The sequence below is a fragment of the Salvelinus fontinalis genome, chromosome 8 (genome assembly GCF_029448725.1).
Source record: "Salvelinus fontinalis isolate EN_2023a chromosome 8, ASM2944872v1, whole genome shotgun sequence".
NCBI lineage: Eukaryota > Metazoa > Chordata > Actinopteri > Salmoniformes > Salmonidae > Salvelinus > Salvelinus fontinalis.
Window position 1 is genome coordinate 44,630,102 of NC_074672.1, and position 24,485 is coordinate 44,654,586.

General features: G+C 47.9%; 1 protein-coding gene across 1 annotated transcript in view; it reads left to right on the top strand.

Moving 5' to 3' along the window:
- LOC129861312 (sodium-dependent neutral amino acid transporter SLC6A17-like) overlaps positions 1 to 24,485 on the top strand; it is a 52,024-nt gene that overhangs the window by 3,369 nt on the left and 24,170 nt on the right. The window contains exons 2-3 of the mRNA XM_055932623.1: positions 9,686 to 10,108; positions 14,781 to 14,938. Of these exons, the coding sequence (XP_055788598.1) occupies positions 9,811 to 10,108; positions 14,781 to 14,938 (456 nt within the window). The 5' untranslated portion in view covers positions 9,686 to 9,810. The remainder of the gene's footprint in view (positions 1 to 9,685; positions 10,109 to 14,780; positions 14,939 to 24,485) is intronic.

The following is a 24,485-nucleotide window of genomic DNA, read 5'->3' on the forward strand; positions in this document are numbered from 1 at the left end:
GGGCTGTAGTGGAGTAGGTTGAGAGCTTCAAGTTCCTTGGTGTCCACATCACCAACAAACAAACATGGTCCAAGCACACCAAGACAGTCGTGAAGAGGGCACGACAAAGCCTATTCCCCCTCAGGAGACTGAAAAGATTTGTCATGGGTCCTCAAAAGATCCTCAAAAGGTTCTACAGCTGCACCATTGAGAGCATCCTGACTGGTTGCATCACTGCCTGGTATGGAACTTGCTCGGCCTCCGAACACAAGGCACTTCAGAGGGTAGTGCGTACAGCCCAGTACATCACTGGGACAAAGCTTCCTGCCATCCAGGACCTCTATACCAAGCGGTGTCAGAGGAAGGCCCTAAAAATTGTCAAAGACTCCGGCCGCCCTAGTCATAGACTGTTCTCTCTGCTACCGCACGGCAAGCGGTACCGTAGTGCCAAGTCTAGGTCCAAGAGGCTTCTAAACAGATTCTACCCCCAAGCCATAAGACTCCTGAACATCTAGTACTACTGAGTGGAAGAGGTTATTGGTGTTGAGTACTACTGAGTGGAAGAGGTTATTGGTGTTGAGTACTACTGAGTGGAAGAGGTCATTGGTGTTGAGTACTACTGAGTGGAAGAGGTAATTGGTGTTGAGTACTACTGAGTGGAAGAGGTCATTGGTGTTGAGTACTACTGAGTGGAAGAGGTTATTGGTGTTGAGTACTACTGAGTGGAAGAGGTCATTGGTGTTGAGTACTACTGAGTGGAAGAGGTAATTGGTGTTGAGTACTACTGAGTGGAAGAGGTAATTGGTGTTGAGTACTACTGAGTGGAAGAGGTTATTGGTGTTGAGTACTACTGAGTGGAAGAGGTCATTGGTGTTGAGTACTACTGAGTGGAAGAGGTTATTGGTGTTGAGTACTACTGAGTGGAAGAGGTTATTGGTGTTGAGTACTAATGAGTGGAAGAGATCATTGGTGTTGAGTACTACTGAGTGGAAGAGGTTATTGGTGTTGAGTACTATTGAGTGGAAGAGGTTATTGGTGTTGAGTACTACTGAGTGGAAGAGGTTATTGGTGTTGAGTACTACTGAGTGGAAGAGGTCATTAGTGTTGAGTACTACTGAGTGAAAGAGGTCATTGGTGTCAAGTACTCTTTTCGGCTTGGCTAACTAGCTACCTAGCTAGTAGATGGCAAATTGTTTTTGTTCGAATGATGCATCTGGACACTGTGCCAGCTTTTTTTGTTTCACCTGGCTGCTAATTCCTGATCTTTTGAAAATATCAATTGAAGTGTCAACTGAGAGGAATGGGAGATGCAGTAGAGGAATGCAGTGCTGAGGCAGAGGGCTCATAGTGAGGACGACTGGCTACTATTCTGAACTGTGTGTGGTGAGCTTTCTGGTGCGCAGAGCTGCTGAGGCATGGGGCTCATAGTGAGGACGACTGGCTACTATTCTGAACTGTGTGTGGTGAGCTTTCTGGTGCGCAGAGCTGCTGAGGCAGAGGGGCTCATAGTGAGGACGACTGGCTACTACTCTGAACTGTGTGTGGTGAGCTTTCTGGTGTGCAGAGCTGCTGAGGCAGAGGGGCTCATAGTGAGGACGACTGGCTACTACTCTGAACTGTGTGTGGTGAGCTTTCTGGTGCGCAGAGCTGCTGAGGCATGGGGCTCATAGTGAGGACGACTGGCTACTATTCTGAACTGTGTGTGGTGAGCTTTCTGGTGCGCAGAGCTGCTGAGGCAGAGGGCTCATAGTGAGGACGACTGGCTACTATTCTGAACTGTGTGTGGTGAGCTTTCTGGTGCGCAGAGCTGCTGAGGCAGAGGGCTCATAGTGAGGACGACTGGCTACTATTCTGAACTGTGTGTGGTGAGCTTTCTGGTGTGCAGAGCTGCTGAGGCATGGGGCTCATAGTGAGGACGACTGGCTACTATTCTGAACTGTGTGTGGTGAGCTTTCTGGTGTGCAGAGCTGCTGAGGCAGAGGGCTCATAGTGAGGACGACTGGCTACTATTCTGAACTGTGTGTGGTGAGCTTTCTGGTGCGCAGAGCTGCTGAGGCATGGGGCTCATAGTGAGGACGACTGGCTACTACTCTGAACTGTGTGTGGTGAGCTTTCTGGTGCGCAGAGCTGCTGAGGCAGAGGGCTCATAGTGAGGACGACTGGCTACTATTCTGAACTGTGTGTGGTGAGCTTTCTGGTGCGCAGAGCTGCTGAGGCAGAGGGCTCATAGTGAGGACAACTGGCTACTATTCTGAACTGTGTGTGGTGAGCTTTCTGGTGCGCAGAGCTGCTGAGGCAGAGGGCTCATAGTGAGGATGACTGGCTACTACTCTGAACTGTGTGTGGTGAGCTTTCTGGTGCGCAGAGCTGCTGAGGCAGAGGGCTCATAGTGAGGATGACTGGCTACTACTCTGAACTGTGTGTGGTTTCTGGCGCCCAGAGCTGCTGAGGCAGAGGACTCCTTGTGAAGACGACTGGCTACTACTCTGAACTGTGTGTGGTTTCTGGCGCCCAGAGCTGCTGAGGCAGAGGACTCCTCGTGAAGACGACTGGCTACTACTCTGAACTGTGTGTGGTTTCTGGCGCCCAGAGCTGCTGAGGCAGAGGACTCCTCGTGAAGATGACTGGCTACTACTCTGAACTGTGTGTGGTTTCTGGCGCCCAAAGCTGTTGATGCAGAGGACTCCTCGTGAAGATGACTGGCTACTACTCTGAACTGTGTGTGGTTTCTGGCACCCAGAGCTACTGAGGTGTCACCCAAGTGGGTACTACACATTGTGAAGGAGAAGTGCAGTGGCTACACCACTCAGGCTGGTTCCCAGAGTAGCCCTGTACATGATCGTCACCAGACTCGTCATCGACCATCAACCAATCACCTTCCTCTGATCAAGCCGTGAGCTGTCCCTCTCCGTCTTTGGAGGATGCATGCACTCAAATACTTGGCCTCTATTGGTTGACCTTTAATACAGCTAGGGCTGCGATATTCTGGGAATTTTAGATCTGTTGATTCAACTCAACTGAATAGCAAATTATTATCTTCTTTTTTTACACACATTTTCTCCTCTCCCCCCGCTCCTGACTGTATGTGCTGACATATATTGTAAATAGAATGAATATGAATGAATCATGAAGTGCTTTGAAAGGCTGGTCATGACACACATGACCTCCATCATTCCAGACTCCCAGAACCCACTCCAGACACCCAGAACCCACTCCAGACACCCAGAACCCACCCCAGACACCCAGAACCCACTCCAGACACCCATAACCCACTCCAGACACCCAGAACCCACTCCAGACACCCAGAACCCACCCCAGACACCCAGAACCCACTCCAGACACCCAGAACCCACTCCAGACACCCAGAACCCACCCCAGACACCCAGAACCCACTCCAGACACCCAGAACCCACCCCAGACACCCAGAACCCACTCCAGACACCCAGAACCCAACCCAGACACCCAGAACCCACTCCAGACACCCAGAACCCACTCCAGACACCCAGAACCCACCCCAGACACCCAGAACCCACTCCAGACACCCAGAACCCACCCCGGACACCCAGAACCCACTCCAGACACCCAGAACCCACACCAGTTCACTGGTTCCTGGAATTTCTGACGGGCCAACCCCAGGTGGTTAGAGTAGGCAACATCACCTCCGCCACGCTAACCCTCAACACGGGTGGCCCCACAGGGGTGTGTGCTTAACACCATCCTGTACTCCCTGTTTACTCATGACTGTGTGGCCAGGCATGTCTCCAACTCAATCATCAAGTTTGCTGACGACACGACAGTGGTAGGCCTAAGTCGTCAAGGGTGATGAGCCAACCTACAGAGAACTGGAAGTGTGGAGCCAGGACAATAACCTCTCCCTCAACTTCAGCAAGACCAAGGATCTGATCGTGGACTACAGGAAACAGTTGGAGTGCACACTCCCATCGACAGGTCAGCAGTGGAGAGGGTCAAGAGCTTCAAGTTCCTCGGTTCTCACATGGTCCTGTCACAGCAGAACAGTCGTGAAGAATGCACGGCAATGCCTCTTCTCCCTCAGGAGGCTGAAACGATTTGGCATGGTCCGCCAGATCCTCAGGAACTTTTACAGATTCACCATTGAGGGCATCCTGACTGGTTGTATCAACATCTGGTATGGCAACTGCACCGCCTGCGACCGGATGGTCCGACAGAGGTTGGTGCAGATGGCCCAGCGTATCACTAGGAGCAAGCTCCCAGCCATACAGGATGTACATGCCAGGCGGTGTCTGAGAAAGACCCGAAAAATTGCCAAAGCTTCCAGCCACCCGAGACATGGACTGTTCTCCATCCGGCAGGCGGTACCGGTGCATCAAGGCTCAGACCAACAGACTCCTAAACAGCTTCTATCCTCTAGCCATAAGACTGTTAAATGGCTTAACAACTACTGCTCTCCCTCTCCCACAGACTATCCACACAGACTCTATGTCCATCCACAGGTCACAACACACTCAAACACAACCTAAGCTGCTGCTAAAATGATTATTGATTAGCTGTATTACTCCATCACGCTGCTGTCCATTGATTATTGAATTCCATTACCATTAGTATCCATTACTTTTACATGTATATATTACCATTTGTATATTGAGGCTCCTGAGTGGCGCAGCTGTCTAAGGCACTGCATCTCAGTGCAAGAGGCGTCACTACATTCCCTGGTTTGAATCCAGGCTGAATCACATCCGGCCGTGATTGGGAGTCCCATAGGGCGGTGCACAGTTGGCCCAGCGTCGTCCGGGTTTGGCCGGTGTAGGGCGATATTGTAAATGAGAATTTGTTCTTAACTGAATTGCCTAGTTCAAAAAATACAAAATATTACCATAAGTATTTATATATTCCTACTATCAGACAATTTTTAGCCCTGTATATCCTACTACCTGTCACTTTTTTATTTATAAACCCACCTCACTCACTCCAGTACCCCTGCATGTTGAGTAAGGTACTGGTACTGACCTGTATATACAACCACTCTAGTACCCCTGGACACTGAATAAGGTACTGGTACTGACCTGTATATACAACCACTCCAGTACCCCTGCATGTTGAATAAGGTACTGACCTGTATATACAACCACTCCAGTACCCCTGCACATTGAATAAGGTACTGGTACTGACCTGTATATACAACCACTCTGGTACCCCTGCATGTTGAATAAGGTACTGGTACTGACCTGTATATATTATTATTCTCGTGTTTCTTTAACTCATCGTAGTTCTTTTTTAATTTTTATTCCTTCTTTAAATATTTTTCTACTTACTATTACTATCTATAGTGGTATCAATGTATTGTTGGGAAACAGCTCTGAATGTAAGGATTTCACTGTACTGTTTTACACCTGTTGTATCCTGTGTACGTGGCCAATATACATTGTAACTTGAATAGAACGGGCGTCCCCATTCAAGTCAACGATGGCATAATGGATGGACTGATGGCCATTGCTAAAATATGTGCTACGATTCAACTCAACTGACATTGCAAAAAGTCCATTCCATTGCATGAGCCACATCAGTTAGTATAATTTAAATGAACATTCTACATTACCATGGAAATGATTGCATCGCCATACCAGGCAGCCATTGTGAATGTACCCATGAGTTTACCAGTCAAATTGCCAGGGTTAGAGGTTATAAACAAGCCTGTTTCATTCATTCTCTTTCTATGTGTGCTGCGGCTGCATTGTGGTCATTCAGTCAGCTGTTCGTTCAACCGCCAAAAAAATGTACGGTTATGACAGTCTTCATTCATAACCATCGGTTACACGGTTATATTGTAATTTTGCCAGCCCTACCTACAGTTGAAGTCAAACGTTTACATACTCCTTAGCCCAATACATTTAAACTCAGTTTTTCACAATTCCTGATATTTAATCCTAGTAAAAATTCCCTGTTTTAGGTCAGTTAGGATCACCACTTTATTTTAAGAATGTGAAATGTCAGAATATAAGTAGAGAGAATTATTTATTTCAGCTTTTATTTCTTTCATCACATTCCCAGTGGGACAGAAGTTTGCATACACCCAGTTAGTATTTGGGAGCATTGCCTTTAAATTGTTTAACTTGGGTCAAACGTTTCAGGTAGCCTTCCAAAAGCTTCCCACAATAAGTTGGGTGAATTTTGGACAATTCCTCCTGACAGAGCTGGTGTAACTGAGTCAGGTTTCTAGGCCTCCTTGCTCACACACTCTTTTTCAGTTCTGCCCACACATCTTCTATGGGATTAAGGTCAGGGCTTTGTGATGGCCACTCTAATACCTTGACTTTGTTGTCCTTAAGCCATTTTCCCACAACTTTGGAAGTATGCTTGGGGACATTGTCCATTTGGAAGACCCATTTGCGACCAAGCTTTAACTTCCTGACTGATGTCTTGAGATGTTGCTTCAATATACCCACATAATTTTCATCCCTCATGATGCCATCTATTTTGTGAAGTGCACCAGTCCCTCCTGCAGCAAAGCACCTCCACAACATGATGCTGCCACCCCCGTGCTTCACGGTTGGGATGGTGTTCTTCGGCTTGCAAGCCTCCCCCTTTTCCCTCCAAACATAACGGTGGTCATTATGGCCAAATAGTTATATTTTTGTTTCATCAGACCAGAGGACATTTCTCCAAAAAGTACGATCTTTGTCCCCATGTGCAGTTGCAAACTGTAGTCTGGCTTTTTTATGGCGGTTTTGGAGCAGTGGCTTCTTCCTTGCTGAGCAGCCTTTCAGGTTATGTCGATATAAATCAAATCAAATGTTATTGGTCCCATACACATGGTTAGCAGATGTTAAGTGTAGCGAAATGCTTGAGCTTCTAGTTCTGACCGTGCAGTAATATCTAACAAGTAATCTAACAATTTCACAACAACTACCTTATACACTCAAGTGTAAAGGAATGAATAAGAATATGTACATATAAATATGTGGATGAGCGTTGGCCGAGCGGCATAGGCAAGATGCAGTAGATGGTATATAGAGTACAGCATGTACGTATGAGATGAGTAATGTAGGGTATGAAAACATTATATGCTAATTTAATGCGCCTCCCGGGTGGCGCAGTGGTCTAGGGCACTGCATCGCAGTGCTAGCTGCGCCACCAGAGTCTCTGGGTTCACTCCCAGGCTGGGCTGGGTTCGCGCCCAGGCTCTGTCGCAGCCGGCCGCAACCGGGAGGTCCGTGGGGTGACGCACAATTGGCATAGCGTCGTCCGGGTTAGGGAGGGTTTGGCCGGTAGGGATATCCTTGTCTCAGTATGTAAAATGTAATAAAAATGTATGCACTCTACTGTAAGTCGCTCTGGATAAGAGCGTCTGCTAAATGACTAAAATGTAAAATTATATAAAGGTGCATTGTTTCAAGTGACTAGAGATATGTTTATTATCTCCAATTTTTTTATTATTAAAGTGGCTAGAGATTTGAGTCAGTATGTTGGCAGCAGCCGCTCAATGTTAGTGATGGCAGCAGCCGCTCAACACTGATGGCCTTGAGATAGAAACTTTTTTTCAGTCTCTCGGTCCCAGCTTTGATGCACCTGTACTGACCTCGCCTTCTGGATAATAGTGGGGTGAACAGGCAGTGGCTCGGGGGGTTGTTGTCCTTGATTATCTTTTTGGCCTTACCGTGACATCAGGTGCTGTAGGTGTCCTGGAGGGCAGGTAGTTTGCCTACGGTGATGCATTGTGCAGACCTCACTACCCTCTGGAGAGCCTTACGGTTATGGGCGGATACTTTTGTACCTGTTTCCTCAAGCATTTTCACAAGGTCCTTTGCTGTTGTTCTGGGATTGATTTGCACTTCTCGCACCAAAGTACGTTCATCTCTAGGAGACAGAATGCTCCTTCCTGAGGGGTATGACGGCTGCGTGGTCCCATGGTGTTTATACTTGCGTACTATTGTTTGTAGAGATGAACGTGGTACCTTCAGGCGTTTGGAAATTGCTTCCAAGGATGAACCAGACTTGTGGAGGTCTACAATTTTTTTCTTACGTCTTGGCTGATTTATTTTGATTTTCCCATGATCTCAAGCAAGGGTTGAGGCACTGAGTTTGAAGGTGGGCCTTGAAATACACCCATAGGTACACCTCCAATTGACTCAAATGATGTCATTTAGCCTATCAGAAGCTTCTAAAGCCATGACATCATTTTCTGGAAGTTTCCAAGCTGTTTAAGGGCACAGTCAACTTAGTGTATAGGTGTATAGGTAAATATGTAAACTTCTGACCCACTGGAATTGTGATACAGTGAATTATAAGTGAAATAATATGTCTGTAAACAATTGTTGGAAAAATGACTTGTGTCATGCAGAAAGTAGATGTCCTAACCGACTTGCCAAAACTATAGTTTGTTAACAAGAAATTTGTGGAGTGGTTGAAAAAAACGAGTTTTAATGACTCCAACCTAAGTGTATGTAAACTTCCAACTTCAACTGTATAGCACAGACCCCTCCCCCCCATCAGATGTACTGGCTAAACCAACAACATAGCATCGCTCTGAGGAAGGGACAGGAAAGGGGATACTGACTAGTCAAGCAGCCAGTCAGCCCACAGTCCCAAGCAGCCAGTCAGCCCACAGTCCCAAGCAGCCAGTCAGCCCACAGTCCCAAGCAGCCAGTCAGCCCACAGTCCCAAGCAGCCAGTCAGCCCACAGTCCCAAGCAGCCAGTCAGCCCACAGTCCCAAGCAGCCAGTCAGCCCACAGTCCCAAGCAGCCAGTCAGCCCACAGTCCCAAGCAGCCAGTCAGCCCACAGTCCCAAGCAGCCAGTCAGCCCACAGTCCCAAGCAGCCAGTCAGCCCACAGTCCCAAGCAGCCAGTCAACCCACAGACCCAAGCAGCCAGTCAGCCCACAGTCCCAAGCAGCCAGTCAGCCCACAGTCCCAAGCAGCCAGTCAGCCCACAGTCCCAAGCAGCCAGTCAGCCCACAGTCCCAAGCAGCCAGTCAGCCCACAGTCCCAAGCAGCCAGTCAGCCCACAGTCCCAAGCAGCCAGTCAACCCCCAGTCCCAAGCAGCCAGTCAGCCCACAGTCCCAAGCAGCCAGTCAGCCCACAGTCCAAAGCAGCCAGTCAGCCCACAGTCCCAAGCAGCCAGTCAGCCCACAGTCCCAAGCAGCCAGTCAGCCCACAGTCCCAAGCAGCCAGTCAGCCCACAGTCCCAAGCAGCCAGTCAGCCGACCACCCCAAGCAGCCAGTCAGCCCACAGTCCAAAGCAGCCAGTCAGCCCACAGTCCCAAGCAGCCAGTCAGCCCACAGTCCCAAGCAGCCAGTCAGCCGACCACCCCAAGCAGCCAACCAACCAGTCAACCAACCAGGGATTAGAGGGTTTTACACAGAGTCTCCCTCCACAAAGTTACATTCAGTTGCACAATGCGGTGAACTCAGGCGATTTCCATTCAGACTCAATTTCTAGACAAATCTCCTTTAGTTATTACATTAGACTTGGCATAATTAATGGGACTGACATAATACAGCTGAATCATGCTGAAATGTTAGGCTATTTGATCAAATCTACTGGAGTTTTAAAGAGCCCGTACAGGAGGGGGGAGGAGACTGCTGTGGATGGGGTGTCTGTATTTGTCTAGTTGCATAAGAAATGTCGCTGTAAATTATCTGTGTATATACAGAAGTTGTATTTCCAAATCTGATTGTTTAGGACATGGACAGATTTCTCTAACCAACTCGTAACTTGTCTCTTCACAGGTTCAAGACAAAAAACCACCCCGCATTTTTACGCCTCTCTCTGTGGAATCTACCTTTTGATCATCTCTGACCCCTTCTGACATCTAACCCCTGACCGTAGACCCCTCTCACCATCCACCGCCACCATGCCTAAAAACAGCAAGGTGACCCTGGGTCTCCCTCACAGTGATCCAGTCACTGAGTCAGTGGCGGACCTCCTGACCCTGGCCGAGCCCCTGGACTATAAGAGCAGCCGGATGAGTATGGGTCTCAGCCCCGGGGCCCAGCCGGCCATGGGCAAGGGACTGCTACCTTCTCCAGGGGACGAGGAGGGGAGGCCAGCCTGGAACAGCAAGCTGCAGTACATCCTGGCCCAGGTTGGGTTCTCTGTGGGGCTGGGCAATGTCTGGAGGTTCCCCTACCTGTGTCAGAAGAACGGAGGAGGTGGGTAACGCTGGGGAATCTGGGTATTGTACTTAGTTACTGGTGAGGATTCTGGATAGTGTAGTCACAAGGGGGATATGGGTACCTTAGTCTTTGTCAGGATTATCTTTTGGGCTGGGAAACATTTGGAGGTTCCCCTACCTGTGTCACAAGAACATAGGAGGTGGGTTCTGGGTATTGTAATCACTCTTGGAGTGGGGGGATATGGATACTGTTGTCACTAGTGGGGATTATGGATACTGTATTTTCGGTGGAGGTGGGCTTCCCTATAGGCCTCGTTATCGTATTGAGGTTCCTCTACCTAGGCCGGAAGAATGGATGAGCTGGGTATTGTAGTCACCGGGGATTCTGGGTACTGTAGTCAATCTGCATACTGTAATTACTAGTGGTGATTAAGGGAACTCTGTGAAGCAGTTACTGTGTTATAATAATGATGATGATAATGACGATCGTGAACACCCATGCTGTGTTTACTATGTATGTATCAGAACACGCTCATCCTTTACAGCTTTACAAGGCTTGAGAAAATGCAGTTTGTTTTGATGTCACCAGTCACCCCAGGCTGGTGGATAAATGGTGGGGGGTAATTGGGGTAAGAGCATCACACATCTCTCGACTAGACAGGGTCATTGTTCTGGCAGACTGGACAGGTGTGAAATAGCAGACAGTTGTAGCTGTCACTGTTCACATGTTCTATGGTGTAGTAACAGGCTGAGTCAGGGAACATCCAATAGGTGACCCTGAGCATCTTGTTCACTTGTTGCAACAAGGATAAACATGGTGAAGTACTATAATACATTTGCCTTCGTTGATATACTGCCCTTGGCTATACTACTACTATAATACCCTAGTATCCCCTAGTACAGTGTTTCCCGAAATGCGAGGGGTTGGAAGGGGGGTGCGGGTACCCCCTCCCCCTTAAAAGAAATGAATAAATAAATATATATACACTGCTCAAAAAAATAAAGGGAACACTTAAACAACACAATGTAACTCCAAGTCAATCACACTTCTGTGAAATCAAACTGTCCACTTAGGAAGCAACACTGATTGACAATAAATTTCACATGCTGTTGTGCAAATGGAATAGACAAAAGGTGGAAATTATAGGCAATTATCAAGACACGTTCTTCTGCCTACAACATCCTCCTTTTCTACATTGTAGAGTAATAGTGAAGACATCAAAACTATGAAATAACACATATGGAATCATGTAGTAATTCAAAAAGTGAGATTCTTTGAGATTCTTCAAAGTACCCACCCTTTGCCTTGATGACATATTTGCACACTCTTGGCATTCTCTCTACCAGCTTCACCTGGAATGCTTTTCCAACAGTCTTGAAGGAGTTCCCACATATGCTGAGCACTTGTTGGCTGCTTTTCCTTCACTCTGCGGTCCAACTCATCCCAAACCATCTCAATTGTGTTGAGGTCGGGTGATTGTGGAGGCCATGTCATCTGATGCAGCACTCCACCATTCTCCTTTTTGGTCAAATAGCCCTTACACAGCCTGGAGGTGTGTTGGGTCATTGTCCTGTTGAAAAACAAATGATAGTGCCACTAAGCGCAAACCAGATGGGATGGCGTATCGCTGCAGAATGCTGTGATAGCCATGCTGGTTAAGTGTGCCTTGAATTCTAAATAAATCACAGACAGTGTCACCAGCAAAGCACCCCCACACCATCACACCTCCTCCTCCATGCTTCATGGTGGGAACCATACATGCGTAGATCATCCGTTCACCTACTCTGCGTCTCACAAAGAGTGGTTGGAACTGAAAATCTCAAATTTGGACACATCAGACAAAAGGACAGATTTCCACCAGTCTAATTTCCATTTTTCGTGTTTCTTGGCCAAAACAAGTCTGTTTTTCTTATTGGTGTCCTTTAGTAGTGGTTTCTTTGCAGCAATTTGGCCATGAAGTCTTCTCTGAACAGTTGTTGAGATGTGTATTTTATTTGTGAAGCATTTATTTGGGCTCCAATCTGAGGTGCAGTTATCTCTAATTAACTTATCCTCTGCAGCAGAGGTAATTCTGGGTCTTCCTTTCCTGTTGGAGGTCCTCGTGAGAGCCAGTTTCATCATAGCGCTTCATGGTTTTTGCGACTGCACTTGAAGAAACTTTTAAAGTTCTTGAAATCTTCCGGATTGACTGACCTTCATGTCTTAAAGTAATGATGGACTGTCGTTTCTCTTATCTTATTTGAGCTGTTCTTGCCAGAATATGTACTTGGTCTTTTACCAAATAAGGCTATATTCTGTATACCACCCCAACCCTGTCACAACACTCAGTGCAGCTTCAAATGCATTAAGAAGGAAAGAAATTCCCGTTATTTGAAATGCATTCCAGGTGACTACATCATTTAGCTGGTTGAGACATTGCCAAGAGTGTGCAAAGCTGTCATCAAGGAAAAGGGTGGCTACTTTGAAGAATCTCAAATATAGAATATATATTTTGATTTGTTTAACACTCTTTTGGTATTACATGATTCCATGTGTTTTATTTCCTAGTTTTGATGTCTTCACTATTATTCTACAATGTATAAAATAGTAAAAATAAAGAAAAACCCGTAAATGAGTAGGTGTTCTAAATCTTTTGACCGGTAGTGTATATATGTATACTTTTTTTTAAAGGAACTCATTCTGGCGTTCAACTTACTCTTGAAAGTCATAATAGTAGAATGCCATTTCTAAACGGTTGTGTCCCAGTGAAACCTGACACCATGGTAACCTGTAACCTCAAGTCCAGGCTTGTCCTAGTGATGATTGATTCTGATGCTCCTTGACAACCTATTTGTGTGTACCCTCTCTCTTCCTCTCCTCTCCCCGCTCTCTCTCTCTCTCTCTCTCTCTCTCCCCTATATCCCCCTCTCTCCTCCTCTCTCCTCTCTCTCTCTCTCTATTTCTCTCCTCTCTCTCTCTCTCTCTCTCTCTCTCCCCTATATCCCCCTCTCTCCTCCTCTCTCCTCTCTCTCTCTCTCTCTATTTCTCTCCTCTCTCTCTCTCTCTCTCTCTCTATTTCTCTCCCCTATAATCCCTCTCTCTCACTCTCTTCCTCCTTTCCCTCCTCCTTTGTGTTCTCTCTATTCTATTTCCTTTTGATGAAAGGCCAGTAGAGAGGACATTGAACAAAGGCTACAATATTACAGTGCTCTATTACAGCAGCAAAAAGCACCACTATATTATAAGCCCTCCATCAAAATAATTGTGTTCCAAAGAGAAAAGAGCATTATAAACCTGAAGGGCTTTTCTCTCTGCTGTGTTTGCATCCGCACAACCAGTCCAGGCCTCCTAGTCCCAGGTGTGTTATTACTGGGATTTGCTACCTGGTCTCCTGGAATAGCAGCAACACGTGAGAGTTGGCTTGCAGCCAAGGTTGTGTTGATTGGGGTATTCATTAGGGGGAAATGTGTTGTTTGTGAGTGCATGATGATGATGCTACGTGTGCTCAGTGGAGCTAAAAGAGGGAGAGTAGAGAGGTACAGTTTAGTGCAAGACAGAGGGAGACAGGAAGTGGTGAGCAATGCAGGTGTAGAAGCACTGTGGCTAGGAAAAACTCCCTAGAGAGGCCAAAACCTAGGAAGAAACCTAGAGAGGAACCAGGCTATGAGGGGTGGCCAGTCCTCTTCTGGCTGTGCCGGGTGTAGATTATAACAGAACATGGCCAAGATGTTCAAATGTTCATAAATGACCAGCATGGTCAAAAATAATAATCACTGTAGTTGTCGAGGGTGCAGCAAGTCAGCACCTCAGGAGTAAATGTCAGTTGGCTTTTCATAGCCGATCATTAAAAGTATCCCTACCGCTCCTGCGGTCTCTAGAGAGTTGAAAACAGCAGGTCTGGGACAGGTAGCACGTCCGGTGAACAGGCCAGGGTTCCAAAGCCGCAGGCAGAACAGTTGAAACTGGAGCAGCAGCACGGCCAGGTGAACTGGGGACAGCAAGGAGTCATCATGCCAGGTAGTCCTGGGGCATGGTCCTAGGGCTCAGGTCCTCTGATAGAGAGAAAGAAAGAAAGAGAGAAAGAGAGAATTAGAATTAGAAAGAGCATACTTAAGTTCACACAGGACACCAGATAAGACAGGAGAAATACTCCAGATATAATAGACTGACCCTATCCCCCCGACACATAAACTACTGCAGCATAAATACTAGAGGCTGAAACAGGAGGGGTCAGGAGACACTGTGGCCCCATCCGATGATACCCCCGGATAGAGCCAACCAGGCAGGATATAACCCCACCCACTTTGCCAAAGCACAGCCCCCACACCACTAGAAGGATATCTTCAACCACCAACTTACCATCCTGAGACAAGGCCGAGTATAGCCCACAAAGATCTCCGCCACGGCACAACCCAAGGGGGGGCGCTAACCCAGACAGGAAGACCATGTCAGCGACTCAACCCCCTCAAGTGACGCACCCCTTCTAGGGACGACATGACCATGACAAACCAGTCTGTCTTTCTTTGGTTTGCTTGAGATATTTCTGTCAATATGAAATATAGTGTGCTAGCCTTTTCTTTCCATCCAGAAGGCTGCTTCAATTTTACCTTTACTGACTTGTAACTAACCTTCTTTCTCTTCATTCTCCCCCTCCTTCCTCTTTCTTCCACTTCTCCTTCCCTTTCGCTCTCCCCCCCCCACCCCTCCCCCCACCCCCCTCCTCTCTCAGGTGCGTACCTGGTCCCGTACTTCATCCTCCTCATCCTCATCGGGATCCCTCTGTTCTTCCTGGAACTGGCGGTGGGACAGAGGATTAGGAGAGGCAGCATCGGGGTGTGGAACTACGTTTACCCTCAGCTAGGAGGCATCGGGGTCTCCAGTCTAATGGTGAGAGGCTTGCACACACACTAAAGGACAGTGGTGGTCATGAAATTTTTTCAGCCGGTGAATGTCATGCAAATAACTGCTGGTCTCATGGTACTTGACCTTTAATTAAAATAAACACATTTAGCATCTCTAGGCTTTGAGCCACTGATGCGGAACATGGAACATCTACATTTCAAAAAGTCTAATACATCCATTTGAATATAGCCAACACCATCACACAATTAATGCATTATTTATTTTAGGCAGGTTTAAAGAAATTTTATGATATGATTTTTTTTAAACTTATTTCAGAAGAACAGAAGAACATATTCTGAGACGACCTTATGTTAGGCCCTGATCTATGGCTATGCCATAGGCTGTGGGCTACTTTAGTTAACTTAGCAGACAAGATTTGCTTATAATTCCTGTGGTACTATTTTATAATAATAAGAATACAATTGAACATAGTTGAATAAAATATAAATTATATTTTTCCCAAATGATTTCCGAGGGAATGCACACATTCATTGGGCGGCAGGTAGCCTAGTGGTTAGATCGTTGGACTAGTAATCAAAAGACTGCAAGATCGAATCTCTGAGCTGACAAGGTAAAAATATGTCGTTCTGCCTCTGAACAAGGCAGTTAACCCACTGTTCCTTGGTTGTCATTGAAAATAAGAATCTGTTCTTAACGGACTTGCTTAGTTAAATAAAGGTAAGAACAATTTGGCTATTCTGTATTGAATGGTTAACAATGAAATGGGTCCTCATATTTATTTGTGCCATATGTTTTGACATTCTAAGGTTGCATGATGCGATTTTAATGATTTGAAAAAAGTAGGATGAAAGGCCTGTTTATTGAGCAGGCTGCACACACTTCATCAGTCTCTCAATCACAATTTGACAAGCACTTGATAATATTCTCACCCATCAGACTATTCTCAATTTATTCTGGTCTTTTATATAGCCTACTAATATACAGTACCAGTCAAAAGTTTGGACACAGCTACTCATTCAAGGGTTTCTTTATTTTTACTATTTTCTACATTGTAGAATTATCATGACACAAGGCGAGACCCAGATGCAGACACAGGAGGCTGATGGTTGGAGTCTTACAATGTTTATTAATCCAAAAGGAGTAGGCAAGAGAATGGTCGTGGACAGGCAAAAGGTCAAAACCAGATCAGAGTCCAGGAGGTACAGAGTGGCAGGCTCGTGGGCAAGGCAGGCAGAATGGTCAGGCAGGCGGGTACAGAGTCTAGAACAGGCAAGGGTCAAAACCAGGAGGATTAGAAAAAGGAGAAATGCAAAAAGCAGGAGAACGTGAAAAACACTGGTTGACTTGGAAACATACAAGACCAACTGGCACAGAGAGACAGGAAACACAGGGATAAATACACTGGCACAGAGAGACAGGAAACACAGGGATAAATACACTGGCACAGAGAGACAGGAAACACAGGGATAAATACACTGGGGGAAATCAGCGACACCTGGAGGGGGTGGAGATAATCACATGGACAGGTGAAACAGATCAGGGCTGTCTGTCTCTCTGTGCCAGTTTGTCTTGTATGTTTCCAAGTCAACCAGTGTTTTTCACAAGAATCATAGGGAAGACATCAAAACTATGAAATGACACATATGGAATCATGTAGTAACCAAAAAAGTGTTAAACAAATCAAAGTATATTTTAGATTTTAGATTCTTCAAAGTAGCTACCCTTTGCCTTGATAAAAGCTTTGCACACTCTTGGTAAAAAACTCAGCTCCATCCTTCATTGAGGCAGATGGCTTGTTCCTAACAAAACCCTTTGATATTGCCACCCACGTTAACTTTTTTGTTGACAAGATTAGCAAACGTAGGCCTGACATGCAAACAACAAATGCTAAGCCTTCATATTCATACACAATGGATCAAATAATGAAGACAAGCACTGTAGTTTTGAGTTCTATAAAGTGGGTGTGGAAGAGGTGAAACAATTGTAGCTGTCTATAAATGAGGACAAACCACCTGGTACTGTCACGCCCTGACTGTAGATTGCTTTGTATGTTTCTATTTTTAGTTTGGTCAGGGTGTGATGTGGGTGGGTATTCTATGTTGTAGGTCTGGGTTTTCTGTTTCTATGTGTTTGGCCTGGTATGGTTCTCAATCAGAGGCAGCTGTCTATCGTTGTCTCTGATTGAGAGCCATACTTAGGGAGCCTGTTTTCCCACTTGTGTTTGTCGGTGGTTATTTTCTGGTTCGTTTTTGTTGCACCTGTCAGAACTGTTCGTTGGTCGTTTTGTTGTTTTTGTTTGTGTATTCATTTTTGATTAAAAGTATTATGGATACGTACCACGCTGCACTTTGGTCCTCCTCTCCTTCTCCCGACGACTTTCGTTACAGGTACCGACAACCTGGATTTTAAATTGCTGAGGTTGGTATCGGAATACATTGTGACTCCTGTTTACCACATCTTCACTTTAAGCCTACATTTAGGACGGCGTGTGCTCTCAGACATGGAGGGGGTCAAAGGTCATTCCACTACCCAAGAATAGCAAAGCATCATTTAATGGTTCAAACAGTCAACTAATCAGCTTGTTACAAGTGCTTAGCAAACTTTTGGAAAAAATTGTGTTTGATGAAATAAAAAGTTATTTTACAGAAAACAAATTAACAACAGACTTTCAGCATGCTTATACGGAAGGGCACTCAACATGCTCGGCACTGACACAATTGACTGATTGGCTGAAAGAATTAATAGCTTTTTTGTTAGCTTTTGGTGTTATTGTTCATAACCTATTGCTGAAAAATCCATGACTACATGGAACTTTCAATTTTTCTTTATATTTCACCTTTATTTCACCTTTATTTAACCAGGTAGGCCAGTTGAGAACAAGTTCTCATTTACAACTGTGACCTGGCCAAGATAAAGCAAAGCAGTTCGACACATACAACAACACAGAGTTACACATGGAGTAAAACAAACATACAGTCAATAATACAGTAGAAAAACAAGTCTATATACAATGTGAGCAAATGAGGTGAGATAAGGGAGGTAAAGGCAAAAAAAAGGCCATGGTGGCGAAGTAAATACAATATAGCAAGTAAAACACTGAAATGGTTGATTTGCAGTGGAAGAAAGTGCAAAGTAGAAATAGAAAAAATGGGGTGCAAAGGAGCAAAATAAATAAATACAGTAGGGAAAGAGGTAGTTGCTAAATTATAGATGGGCTATGTACATGTGCATTAATCTGTGAGCTGCTCTGACAGCTGGTGCTTAAAGCTAGTGAGGGAGATAAGTGTTTCCAGTTTCAGAGATTTTTGTAGTTCGTAGTTCGTTCCAGTCATTGGCAGCAGAGAACTGGACGGAGAGGCGGCCAAAGGAGGAATTGGTTTTGGGGGTGACCAGAGAGATATACCTGCTGGAGCGTGTGCTACAGGTGGGTGCTGCTATGGTGAGCAGCGAGCTGAGATAAGGGGGGACTTTACCTAGCAGGGTCTTGTAGATGACCTGGAGCCAGTGGATTTGGCGGCGAGTATGAAGCGAGGGCCAGCCAACGAGAGCGTACAGGTTGCAGTTGTGGGTAGTATATGGGGCTTTGATGACAAAACGGATGGCACTGTGATAGACTGCATCCAATTTATTGAGGTGGGGATTGGAGGCTATTTTGTAAATGACATCGCCGAAGTCGAGGATCGGTAGGATGGTCAGTTTTACGAGGGTATGTTTGGCAGCATGAGTGAAGGATGCTTTGTTGCGAAATAGGAAGTCAATTCTAGATTTAACTTTGGATTGGAGATGTTTGATGTGAGTCTGGAAGGATAGTTTACAGTCTAACCAGACACCTAGGTATTTGTAATTGTCCACATATTCTAAGTCAGAACCGTCCAGAGTAGTGATGCTGGACGAGCGGGCAGGTGCGGGCAGCGATCAGTTGAATAGCATCCATTTAGTTTTACTTGTATTAAAGAGCAGTTGGAGGCCACGGAAGGAGAGTTGTATGGCATTGAAGCTCGCCTGGAGGGTAATTAACACAGTGTCCAAAGAAGGGCCAGAAGTATACAGAATGCCATCCCAGGTAACTCAAGCTAGCAATAGAACCAGATTAAAAACCAGATTAAATTACATTTTACTGCAAAAAGGGGACTGTGAAGAGACGCTGCCATTTTATATATATTTTATTATAATTTGCCCTGTATTATGTATGTATTAGACCTAGATATTGTGTGTATGTATTAAATGTATGTATTTCAGTCTTTGACTAATAGTGTTCTGTACAATGTATTATGTCATGTTTCATGTGGACCCCAAGAAGAGTACGGCTAATGGAGATCCTAATAAGTAGATAATGCCAAATATGCCTTCTGGCAACACAAGAATAGAATAGTTTATTGTTCTCCAATGAGCAGCCAGGTCTGTCCCAAACATATACCATTAACCAGGACATTAAACAACAGTTTTGATGTAATTGTCTCAGTTTACCTGACAGACGTGTGGTCTGATGAAACGTTTTGCACGGCGCCCCTCAGAAGGCCTACCCACATTACTGTCTCTAGAGAGTTCAAAGTGGACTGACATACAGACGTCAGCACTACCAGTCGCTTTCATCTGCCAAATGTCACACTCCTCCATCCTCAGTACTCTCAGGCTTCTGGCCAGGAGAAGATGGGTGATGTGGATGTCTATGTTGACTTTAGATCTCAGGTCACTCACCACAATCACATCTGCTATGTCTACAGTCAGCCAGTCAGTCAGTGAGTCAGTCAGCGAGTTAGTCATCTAGTGAGTCAGTCAGCCAGTGAGTCAGTCAGCCAGTCAGTCTGTAGTCAGCCAGTCAGTCAGTGAGTCAGCCAGCCAGTCAGTCTGTAGTCAGCCAGTCAGTCAGTGAGTCAGTCAGCCAGTCAGTCTGTAGTCAGCCAGTCAGTCAGTGAGTCAGCCAAACAGTCAGTCAGCCAGTGAGTCAATCAGTCAGTGAGTCAGTCAGTCAGTCAGCCAGTGAGTAAATCAGTCACTCAGCGAGTCAGTCAGTAAGTTAATCAGCCAGTCAGTCAGACTTTAGATCTCAGGCTACTCACCACGCTCACATCTGCTACAGCCAGTCAGTCAGTATTTTAGTCAGCCAGTCAGTCAGTCAGTCAGTGACTCAGTCAGTCTGTGGTCAGTCTGTAGTCAGTCAGTCAGTCAGTCAGTCAGTCAGTCAGTCAGTGACTCAGTCAGTCAGTCAGTCTGCAGTCAGTCAGTATGTAATAGCTAGCATACCAATGAAGCATTGTTTTGGGCATGCATCTTAGAATGAAGCATTGTATTTGGCATGCATTCTAAGTAGTATTCTACTATAGCTATTGGAGAGGCGTGGGGGTTGAGGCAGTGAGGTGTGAGGCGTGAGGGTTGAGGCGTGAGGGTTGAGGTGTGAGGGTCGAGGCGTGAGGGCTTGAGGCAGTGAGGTGTGAGGGTTGAGGCGTGAGGGTTGAGGCAGTGAGGTGTGAGGGTTGGGGCATTGGGGTGTGAGGCGTAATGGTTGAGACGTGAGGGTTGAGGCATGAGGTTTGAGGCGTGATGGTTGAGGTGTGAGTGTCGAGGCGTGAGGGCTTGAGGCAGTGAGGTGTGAGGGTTGAGGGTTGAGGCGTAATGGTTGAGACGTGAGGGTTGAGGCGTGAGGTTTGAGACGTGAGGCAAGAGTCCGTGAGGGTTTCAGGCATGATGGTTGAGGCAGATAGACAGTCAGCCAGACCCTGCTGCAGAGACAGATAGACAGTCAGCCAGGCCCTGCTGCAGAGGCAGATAGACAGTCAGCCAGGCCCTGCTGCAGAGACAGATAGACAGTCAGCCAGGCCCTGCTGCAGAGACAGATAGATAGTCAACCAGGCCCTGCTGCAGAGGCAGATAGACAGTCAGCCAGGCCCTGCTGCAGAGGCAGATAGACAGTCAGCCAGGCCCTGCTGCAGAGGCAGATAGACAGTCAGCCAGGCCCTGCTGCAGAGACAGATAGACAGTCAGCCAGGCCCTGCTGCAGAGGCAGATAGACAGTCAGCCAGGCCCTGCTGCAGAGATAGATAGACAGTCAACCAGGCCCTGCTGCAGAGACAGATAGACAGTCAACCAGGCCCTGCTGCAGAGACAGATAGATAGTCAGCCAGGCCCTGCTGCAGACACAGATAGACAGTCAGCCAGGCCCTGCTGCAGAGGCAGATAGACAATCAGCCAGGCCCTGCTGCAGAGACAGATAGATAGTCAGCCAGGCCCTGCTGCAGAGACAGATAGATAGTCAGCCAGGCCCTGCTGCAGAGACAGATAGACAGTCAGCCAGGCCCTGCTGCAGAGGCAGATAGACAATCAGCCAGGCCCTGCTGCAGAGATAGACAGTCAGCCAGGCTCTGCTTCAGAGGCAGATAGATAGTCAGCCAGGCTCTGCTGCAGAGATAGATAGACAGTCAGCCAGGCCCTGCTGCAGAGATAGATAGACAGTCAGCCAAGTTCTGCTGCAGAGACAGATAGACAGTCAGCCAGGTTCTGCTGCAGAGGCAGATAGACAGTCAGCCAGGTTCTGCTGCAGAGACAGATAGACAGTCAGCCAGGCCCTGTTGCAGAGATAGATAGACAGTCAGCCAGGCCCTGCTGCAGAGATAGATAGTCAGCCAGGCTCTGCTGCAGAGGCAGATAGACAATCAGCCAGGCCCTGCTGCAGAGGCAGATAGACAGTCAGCCAGACTCTGCTTCAGAGGGAAATAGACAGTCAGCCAGGCCCTGCTGCAGAGGGAAATAGACAGTCAGCCAGGCCCTGCTGCAGAGGCAGGTAGACAGTCAGCCAGGCCCTGCTGCAGAGGGAAATAGACAGTCAGTCAGGCCCATGTAGCCTGGGACAATGAGGGTTGAGGCAGGCTGGCTGGATTAAGGCTGGCGGGATGTAGCCTGGGACAGTGAGGGTTGAGGCAGACTGGCTGGATTAAGGCTGGCGGGATGTAACCTGGGACAGTGAGGGTTGAGGCAGGCTGGATGTAACCTTGGACAGTGAGGGTTGAGGCAGGCTGGAAGTAACCTGGGACAGTGAGGGTTGAGGCAGGCTGGAAGTAACCTGGGACAGTGAGGGTTGAGGCAGGCTGGAAGTAACCTGGGACAGTGAGGGTTGAGGCAGGCTGGGAGTAACCTGGGACAGTGAGGGTTGAGGCAGGCTGGAAGTAACCTGGGACAGTGAGGGTTGAGGCAGGCTGGAAGTAACCTGGGACAGTGAGGGTTGAGGCAGGCTGGAAGTAACCTGGGACAGTGAGGGTTGAGGCAGGCTGGAAGTAACCTGGGACAGTGAGGGTTGAGGCAGGCTGGAAGTAACCTGGGACAGTGAGGGTTGAGGCAGGCTGGAAGTAACCTGGGACAGTGAGGGTTGAGGCAGAATGGAAGTAACCTGGGACAGTGAGGGTTGAGGAGGCAGGCTGGATGTAACCTGGGACAGTGAGGGTTGTGGCAGGCTGGAAGTAACCTGGGACAGTGAGGGTTGAGGCAGGCTGGAAGTAACCTGGGACAGTGAGGGTTGAGGCAGGCTGGAAGTAACCTGGGACAGTGAGGGTTGTGGCAGGCTGGAAGTAACCTGGGACAGTGAGGGTTGTGGCAGGCTGGAAGTAACCTGGGACAGTGAGGCTTGAGGCAGGCTGGAAGTAACCTGGGACAGTGAGGGTTGAGGCAGGCTGGAAGTAACCTGGGACAGTGAGGGTTGAGGCAGGCTGGAAGTAACCTGGGACAGTGAGGGTTGTGGCAGGCTGGAAGTAACCTGGGACAGTGAGGGTTGTGGCAGGCTGGAAGTAACCTGGGACAGTGAGGCTTGAGGCAGGCTGGAAGTAACCTGGGACAGTGAGAGTTGAGGCAGGCTGGAAGTAACCTGGGACAGTGAGGGTTGAGGCAGGCTGGAAGTAACCTGGGACAGTGAGGGTTGAGGCAGGCTGGAAGTAACCTGGGACAGTGAGGGTTGAGGAGGCAGGCTGGATGTAACCTGGGACAGTGAGGGTTGTGGCAGGCTGGAAGTAACCTGGGACAGTGAGGGTTGAGGCAGGCTGGAAGTAACCTGGGACAGTGAGGGTTGAGGCAGGCTGGAAGTAACCTGGGACAGTGAGGGTTGAGGCAGGCTGGAAGTAACCTGGGACAGTGAGGGTTGTGGCAGGCTGGAAGTAACCTGGGACAGTGAGGCTTGAGGCAGGCTGGAAGTAACCTGGGACAGTGAGAGTTGAGGCAGGCTGGAAGTAACCTGGGACAGTGAGGGTTGAGGCAGGCTGGACGTAACCTGGGACAGTGAGGGTTGAGGAGGCAGGCTGGAAGTAACCTGGGACAGTGAGGGTTGAGGCAGGCTGGAAGTAACCTGGGACAGTGAGGGTTGAGGCAGGCTGGAAGTAACCTGGGACAGTGAGGGTTGAGGCAGGCTGGAAGTAACCTGGGACAGTGAGGGTTGAGGCAGGCTGGAAGTAACCTGGAAGTAACCTGGGACAGTGAGGGTTGAGGCAGGCTGGAAGTAACCTGGGACAGTGAGGGTTGAGGCAGGCTGGAAGTAACCTGGGACAGTGAGGGTTGTGGCAGGCTGGAAGTAACCTGGGACAGTGAGGGTTGTGGCAGGCTGGAAGTAACCTGGGACAGTGAGGGTTGAGGCAGGCTGGAAGTAACCTGGGACAGTGAGGGTTGAGGCAGGCTGGATGTAACCTGGGACAGTGAGGGTTGAGGCAGGCTGGAAGTAACCTGGGACAGCGAGGGTTGAGGCAGGCTGGATGTAACCTGGGACAGCGAGGGTTGAGGCAGGCTGGAAGTAACCTGGGACAGTGAGGGTTGAGGAGGCAGGCTGGATGTAACCTGGGACAGTGAGGGTTGTGGCAGGCTGGAAGTAACCTGGGACAGTGAGGGTTGAGGCAGGCTGGAAGTAACCTGGGACAGTGAGGGTTGAGGCAGGCTGGAAGTAACCTGGGACAGTGAGGGTTGTGGCAGGCTGGAAGTAACCTGGGACAGTGAGGGTTGTGGCAGGCTGGAAGTAACCTGGGACAGTGAGGCTTGAGGCAGGCTGGAAGTAACCTGGGACAGTGAGAGTTGAGGCAGGCTGGAAGTAACCTGGGACAGTGAGGGTTGAGGCAGGCTGGAAGTAACCTGGGACAGTGAGGGTTGTGGCAGGCTGGAAGTAACCTGGGACAGTGAGGGTTGAGGAGGCAGGCTGGATGTAACCTGGGACAGTGAGGGTTGTGGCAGGCTGGAAGTAACCTGGGACAGTGAGGGTTGAGGCAGGCTGGAAGTAACCTGGGACAGTGAGGGTTGAGGCAGGCTGGAAGTAACCTGGGACAGTGAGGGTTGAGGCAGGCTGGAAGTAACCTGGGACAGTGAGGGTTGTGGCAGGCTGGAAGTAACCTGGGACAGTGAGGCTTGAGGCAGGCTGAAAGTAACCTGGGACAGTGAGAGTTGAGGCAGGCTGGAAGTAACCTGGGACAGTGAGGGTTGAGGCAGGCTGGACGTAACCTGGGACAGTGAGGGTTGAGGAGGCAGGCTGGAAGTAACCTGGGACAGTGAGGGTTGAGGCAGGCTGGAAGTAACCTGGGACAGTGAGGGTTGAGGCAGGCTGGAAGTAACC